Raw genomic sequence first — 8322 nt, forward strand, 5'->3', positions numbered from 1 at the left:
CACTCAATTAAAAATATAAAAAAAGTTTTCGTGCACAACAAAATGAAACAATAACATTCCGCAAACCTTGTTCATATGTCTCGTGTCAAACTTTTGTTTAATTTCATATTATGTTGCTGGAACTTTGTCTAAGAGTTAAAAAACTTGGTCATTTATGTCGGTCATTTACGTAATCAGAAAACAATTAAAATAAATTAAATAAATCATGTATCTTACAATTTGATTGTTTGAAATAATATGAACACAATAATAGCATTATACACAATAAATTATTATAAATTGAATATAAATTTATTATAACTTTACTATATAATTCAATCTAACGAAAATGTCTTGAACATTCTTTCAAAAAATAGTGGTTAATAGTACAGTTCGATAATTCTTTAAAATGTTACTGTGTTTACAGATTACAACAACGTCAACTAGGGTAACGACGACAGACACCGGCGTAAAAACTATTTTTTCTGATACCGGGGGCCTTAAGGCCATGTGACGAGTGGGTCACATGAAAAGATTCCTACCATACCGACATTTTTTCTATTTCTATTTCTATTAGTTTAATTTGAAAGTATTTCAAATTGAACACCCTAATGGGAAATTGACTACTGGCGCACTACTGCGCCAGCACTGGCTGCGTCGGCGCAATACTTACTGCCAGTACTGGCGCAGTACTAGACATGAAGTTTAGAGGCATGCATAATATGTATGGCTTATAATATCGCTTAAAGAATTGATTAGCTTTATTTTTCGTATGAATTTCTATACAGTTATTGCGAAGGTAACAGTTTGAGGTTATATCAAGGGGTCGATAGTCCTTTAAGTTTAGAAAACATGTACTTTGAGAATAGTTTCTACGTGTTATTATTACAAATAGAAATCTGCAATTACTTTTTACTTTGGCAAATTAAACATATTTTTTTCACGAATACGAAAATTATAGTAATTTTCTTTTGCCCTGCTTTTTGTATTATAAACGCGAATAAAAAATTTAAATTAAAAAGTATAATTTTGGTTTGAGTTAGATTTTTTTTAAGTTATAAAAAATAAAATATCTTAGAATTTGCTAACAAATACAATTCCCTCAGACCTGCGTCAGTTTTGGTCCGCCAAGATTTGTCTGGACGTTGGTAAGTCCACTGGCTCAATACTGGGCCAGATGCAAGTGACGGCTCAACGCAGGCATTTTCCATTGGGACATTCGAACTTGAACAATATAGTCTATCGTTAAGTATAAAATGATTCAATTTTAATTTTAGTAAATTAAAACTTGCTAAAATGGAAAAATTGAAATTGTATGATTCAAAATGGTAAATTTCAGCACTATGAAATTGATAAAAATCCGCATTTTAAATATTTACTCAACTTCGCCAGACATAGGCTCTTCTCAAATTTTCCAGTGTTTATATTTTAAGCTCGATTTTAAGCTTGTCTTGTTGGTAGGAATTTAATTCTACTAAAGGCCAATTACTAAGCTAAAGTGCCCTTTCATTTTGCTAACCTTCATTTACAATTATAAGTAATTTATAAAATTGTTAAATTTTAAACTTGTAAATTTGAAATTGTCTAATTATCTAAGCTTAAATATTTAATTATTCAACTTCGAACTTTTAAAGTCAAAATTATTTAATTTAAAACGCCTTCAACTCATTCAAAATTACATAATTTCATATTCGTAATACGTATATATGTGATATTAATAAGACATTTCCTAGTTTCCCCGGTTTCGTAGCCCTGCGGACACCTTGATGTTGAAATAGTTTATGAAATGGTTTAATTATAACATTACATACCTAGATATTTAAATTAAATCAATTAAAAATCAAAATAATCTTCTTTTTAGGCATACACATCCCACAGCGATGGGTTTTTGCTGTCATGGGATTTTTCGCGCTGTTCATTGCCTATGCAATGAGGGTATGTTTGTCAATCGCCATAACAGAGATGGTGGTACCTGAAAATCATAATGATACAATATTCGATGAAGGCGCATGTCCAGCTGAAGAGATTTTGAAAAACAGTACATCCACATCCGGTGGAACGTATGAATGGAGTCAAAGTACACAGGTGAGATAAAATGAAAATTCCCCGAGTTCCTCATCCTGCATACAAATCGTGACACTCATGAACAAGCGATTAATAGAACAGATAGCCTGAAATCACCGATAATAATTCTCTTAGTCATATACTTCATATGTCAATTCAGCGTCTTTTATGTACCATTTTCAGAGAGAAACCGCACGAGGTTTTAGGATAAAAATTTTAAGATGAAAATTTAAAAATCAAAATTATAAGATAAAAAAGCTAGCTTTCTATCCATAAATTGGATGGCAGTGCAGCAGATAGTTCAAACTACATAAAAAGTTTTGGATGTGGTTATAATGTTCATTGTAGCAGTCAATATATATTTGAATTTTTTGGAGCGAATTTATCCAATTTTGTTATTAAAAAAAGCTTGAGGTTTTTCTGTGTTCTTCAATAAATATAGATAAAAGAAGCGTAATTTATAGGGTAAATGATAACAATTTATTTCCTTCTACCTACCCCTTTTCAATTTCACCAATCATATATGACCCTCAATCAAAATCTGCCCGAGTTGGAGATTTGACCTTAAAGAAATAACAGGAATATTTCTAGCCTGTTTATTGTATTAACTTTTAAAAAGTTATTTGTTGCCGTTTCTATTTGTAACAAAGTAATGATTTTTTAATACTTTATCTATGCTTTTACTTTTTACTTATTTAAGGATATTAAACTTAACAATCAATTACCAACTTTAAGACTGTCTTTATAAAGGGGAGAATGGCAATCACTGGGTCATTGTAAACAGTGAGTATTTGCAATTATTTGAAAAATCCGACTTTATGACGTGGATTTTTATGACATCGATTTTATGTCATGGCTATAGGTATGATTTATCGCGGTTTCATGTGGAACCAGTGATTTTCATAGATGGTAGTTGCTCTCAGTGGAAATCTGCGCTGGTTGTTCAACCTGTTTATTATATTTTTATATAGGTAGTGCCTCTGTGTTCGGGCACAAGCAACGCCACCTTTCCTTATCCAGCCCCCCTCCCTTCCTCTTTCCAGGTCCGTACGTTTAGACTCAACCGTGTGATAAACGTAGATAAGCATAAGGACTGTGGGGATTGGTCACTTTCTATACGCTTACTGAGTAGCTACAATAGCGCTACAAATTTGGAACTATTGGGAAAAAATTTGAATTTGAAAGAAATATTAACAATAAATCTTATCGTAAATAATTGGTTTTATACCTAAACATAGCATTTTTTATTGAAATGAATTATTTTTATATTATATTACATATTATATTATATTAAATTATATTATATTATAACATTTTTACATACGTAGACTACTCAACACTTTTTGTTGTAATTCTATTCAAAATAATTTTGTTTATACGGTGCAAAATCAAATATGGTGATCGACCTACTCTGAATAGACGGATTTGGAAATAAGAACAATTTAATGTCTCACAAAAAAACAAATTTGTGGAATCATTTGCACAAAATCCTTTGCATCACATACAAAAAGTAGGCTTACATATATTTTTAAAAGTCACACGACCCACTCTTCCCTGAATTAAAGAATTTACTGACATGTTTATGAAAACCAAGCGATACAAAAATGTGTTCACCTGAAATCGGAGACTAGCTGTCAATTTTTAACTTAAAATAAAAGTTTGTACAATCAAAAATTTGATTTTAAATTAGGTAAAATTAAAATCTAAAGGGAATACTAAGCCTTTCATTTTTAAAGTGTTATATTTTTAACTATACAATTGGAATTACTGCTCTTTGTATGCATAATATTTTTATGTCAATTTTTAATATTTAAATCTCAAAAATTTTTATTGTTCCATTTGCAATTCATCGTGTTAAAAACTAATACAATTTTACCATTATCAAGGACTCATTTTTGCAACATTTGGATGCTTTTTCGGTAATTAAAGTATTAGGTCTATCATATTCTATTCATAATAAAGTTGAAATATTCAAAAATATATCTCATGTCAATTCTTCGCATTCCGGAATTTTTAAATTAAATTTATCAGCACGATTGTATCTCAACATTATCATCAGCATTGGAAGATAAGAATAAAGACGTAGACTTTTCAGAACAATTTTATTGTACTTGACACAATTAATAATATGAACAGACAACTAAGAAACATAACTAGTAGTAAATAACACAGTTTAAATAAAAAATAATTTGCTTTCTGTTTAAAAATACGAGGATTGCTCTACATTCCAAAGAATTTATGCTATCTTTGTTTGTTTTGATAATTATCGTTACAAAACTTGACATCTGAGAATTCAAATCTTTGAAATTTTACTGACCTAGAATACAAATACTGTAATTTATGATCTAATGTTAGCAAAATGTTATTTTTTTCTATGATATAGATTGAGAATTTAGGATATAAACTTTGGTTTTGTTATTAGTAGCATCTTATTGATATGTTTTTTTCTTCAGTTTTTTAAATAAAATAATTTTTGGAATATGAACTGGAAATTGGTTAACTATTATAGGTTTTAAATAAAAAGAAGCATCGAGGCGCATGAATGTTCCTAAAATAGAGTTCATTATAAATGAGCTTATCTGCTGTCTTAAAATGAACCAATGATCAAAGCTGGGTAGGCTTTGAGCTACACATTGTCATCGTGATACTCGCGCTACGCGCTCTAGTTATTACAGAAATTTGTGAATGCATAGAGGGAATGGCTTAAATAATGTGGACGCGAGATACATGCTTACTTTTTAGAATAAATAAGTTTAGACCAGAGAGGTTAACTGTGTAGAATTTACCGTCTAGAGTTTTGCTATGTAGAGTTTATTTGTGTAGAATCGATTTTTCTAGTAGCCCACTAATTGTACGAATAAATGTAAAAACCCCTCATTTAGAAAGTGTTAATAATAAAAACCTAATTGTATCTGTTCCAGGGTATTATCCTCTCCTCCTTCTACTGGGGTTACGTTATAACTCACCTTCCTGGAGGCATGCTCGCTGAGGGCTTTGGAGGAAAATATTCTTTAGGTCTGGGAATTCTTTCAACAGCCATTTTCACCCTTCTAACTCCTATGGCAGTCGAATGGGGGGACTCAACAGCCCTTATAGTCCTCCGGATTCTGATGGGTCTCGGAGAAGGCACGACCTTCCCTGCTCTAAATGCAATGCTCGCTCAATGGACTCCACCTGAGGAGCGATCAAAGATCGGTTCCATGGTTTTCGCTGGAGCTCAACTTGGGACAGTCTTTGCTACCACCTTATCTGGATTAATTCTTCACTACTCTAGCATGGGTTGGCCTGCTGTCTTCTACGTCTTTGGTGCAATTGGAGTTCTTTGGTTCCTTATCTGGGTAGTAATTTGTTACAATAATCCCAGCGAACACCCGTTTATCAGTGAAAGTGAATTAAAGTACCTCCAGGATCGTCTGAGTGCTCACACTCACAAAAAACCACCTTCGACACCTTGGAAACATCTGCTTACTTCTGTCCCCGTTTGGGCCTTAATTGCTGCTCAGATTGGTCATGATTGGGGATTTTTTACGATGGTGACAGACCTACCAAAGTACATGAGCGATGTATTGAAGTTTTCTATAAAAAGCAATGGGTATCTTTCATCTTTACCTTATTTATGCATGTGGTTCTGCAGTATTATTACCTCTTGGTTAGCTGATTGGATGATTACTTCTGACACCATGTCGAGGACAAACGTGCGTAAATTGGGAACAAGCATCGCTTCTATAGGCCCAGGAATCTTCATCATTTGCGCCTCCTATGCTGGATGTGACAGAACGACTGTTGTTGTTTTATTTACTGTGGGCATGACGCTTATGGGAACATTTTATCCTGGTATGAAGGTCAATGCTCTTGATCTGAGTCCCAATTATTCCGGAACTCTGATGGCCATCGTCAATGGAATTGGTGCTTTCACTGGAATCGTCACTCCACTTATTGTTGGAGCCCTCACGCCTAACAAATCTTTGACTGAATGGCGTACTGTTTTCTGGATTGTACTTGTTGTCTTTATCATCACAAACATCGTTTTCGTAATCTATGCCAGTGGCGAAGTTCAGGATTGGAACGCTCCAGACTTTCTAATGAATGAAAAGGAAGAAAAGAGAAGGAAGGCGGAAGGCGAAATTTATCATGGAAAATTTGAACTTAACGGAAGAAAAACTTTAACTTGAAGATCACGAGCCGAACAATATAGAGAACAAACGTTTTAATAATGGTAACAATTCGTGGATTTAAAAAAAGTTGGTGATCTCAACTTGGATTTAAGAGGGATTTAAATAACGGAATTGAATGAAAAAAGGAACAGCAAATCCCTTTCTGAGATGAAAAAAATCATAAATAAAAAGGACTGAAGCTGGACAGATTTTTTAATCTGTTATGATCAAGTCTTGAGATTTCACTGAAATGTGGAAAGAAGCTCTTTGTTCGCGAGCAGCACAAGTTCTGGAGGTTCGAAAGGCTAGAATTGAGTTTTAGTTCTGCAGCAGGCCACTAGAAGATGATTAGGATATTCTAATAAAATAATTATCCTCAAAATGTTTCTTTCATCTGTGCAGCATATATTTCTGGATGAACATCGAAAGTAGAGAACAGATTAGCTGATGATAATTCTTGGAGTGTCTTTGTTATATTTACTTACGCTTACTTTTGGCCCCGATAGAAGCAATATTATATTATTTCAAATTAAGGAGTATAGAATCCTGATTACTAATCTTCCGTGTTAAGGAAAAACTTACCTAAGTGACTTTACGATTATGGTTTATTTCTGTTTACCTGGCAGTAGTAAAGTCGACCTAAATAAAAATGTCACTTAGATAAGGTTTTTTTTAGCACGTCAGAAATCCCGAAGGAATAATAAGAGTTTCAATATAATATTACAGTAAGTAAGTAGGCATATTACGAGCATTCAAATGTTTGTCTAGTTTTTAGAATTTCGATAGAATTTTGTTCTATTAAAGATTTTTTATGGAATTTTGGTAGACTCTACTTTAATTCTTAATTAAAGAAGTACAGATCAACCGGAACCTGTCATGAATGTTGATATTTCAGGTCGATACCAATTCAAAGTTTGGCAGCCAACGGTGACAGTCAAAGACTGTCAGACAATCAGTCTGCCTTCAGCCCAAGCATATCCTAACCATCCAGTGAATTTTGAGAAATCTTTCTCTAGACTAGGAGAAGACTATCGGGTGAAGTATAAAAGATATTTTTCGGATGGGCCTAGGGAACATTCGGGCATGGGTTCAGCTGAAGAATTACGGCAAACTCAATTAACATTCCGTAACAAAACACCCATAGAGCAGAGTTTAATTTTTATATAATTTCAAACGATTTTCAATTTTGAAAGCTTAAACATTAAACTTGTTACATTTTTAGTATCAAAATGTGGAGTTGCGGACCGCATTCAATTAGAAATTGTCCAATTTTTAAAATTTTACTACTGGAATGTTTCTTTTTTAAATGTTTAAGTTCTTACATACTTACTTAATTAAATACTTTTGTTCGTTATTTCAGAAATTATTTAATAAGAATTTTGCAAATTTGTACAAATAAATGTGCAAAAATTTTTATATTCGAAGCACATTTATATGCAATATGCCTATCGAAAAAGGCATACTAAAAGATTAACAATAATAATAAAAAATAAAAATAAACATGACAATAAGAACAATTAAAACGAGTCTTTACATTGTTTTGCTAGAATCTTTATTTGACTGGCGAGCATATTATAATGTGTAATAGGACTGAGTCGATTTAAAAAAATTTATTGAGCCTTTCGTTACAATTCTTTAAAAACTTTCAAAATAGGCTCCTTCTACGTCGATGCAGCGCTGCCAGCGCGATTTCCAAGCATTAAAGGCGTCACGGAAGCCATTCTCCGGAATAGCCTGGAGAGCCGCGGTGCATGCTGCTTAGATCCCCTCTGTCATCTCAAAATGCTTGCCTTTCATCGGTCTTTTCAGGCGAGGAAACAAAAAAAAGTCGCACACCTTGCGCATGTTCAAATGCTCCGTCACAATGTCATGAACCACAGATTTTGATAAATTTAACATCTGGGCAATTAAACGAATACTCAGTCGACGGTCTGAGTTCAAATCTTCGCGCACAAGAGTCAGATTGTCGGTGTTTGTCGAAATCGAAGGTCTCCCAGCACGGTCTTCATCGGCGACCTCTTCCCGGCCCTCCAAAAAGGCCGGGTGCCACCGCAACACACCACTTCTTGCTAAAGCAACATCTGGGTAAACCTGCTTGATCATATCAAACGTCTCTGTCGCAGAT

At 33.4% G+C, this 8322-nt stretch overlaps 1 protein-coding gene across 2 annotated transcripts in view; it reads left to right on the forward strand.

Annotated features, from left to right (window-relative positions):
• The window catches only part of LOC117171223 (sialin-like), a 239781-nt gene extending 231908 nt beyond the window's left edge, over positions 1-7873 (forward strand). For both annotated transcript variants that reach the window (XM_033358323.1, XM_033358324.1), the window contains exons 2-3: positions 1841-2064; positions 4965-7873. In XM_033358323.1, coding sequence (XP_033214214.1) covers positions 1841-2064; positions 4965-6215 — 1475 coding nt within the window. In that variant the 3' untranslated portion in view covers positions 6216-7873. The remainder of the gene's footprint in view (positions 1-1840; positions 2065-4964) is intronic.
• Positions 7874-8322: the final 449 nt, after the last annotated feature.

Source organism: Belonocnema kinseyi, chromosome 4, assembly GCF_010883055.1.
Source record: "Belonocnema kinseyi isolate 2016_QV_RU_SX_M_011 chromosome 4, B_treatae_v1, whole genome shotgun sequence".
Taxonomy (NCBI): Eukaryota; Metazoa; Arthropoda; class Insecta; order Hymenoptera; family Cynipidae; genus Belonocnema; species Belonocnema kinseyi.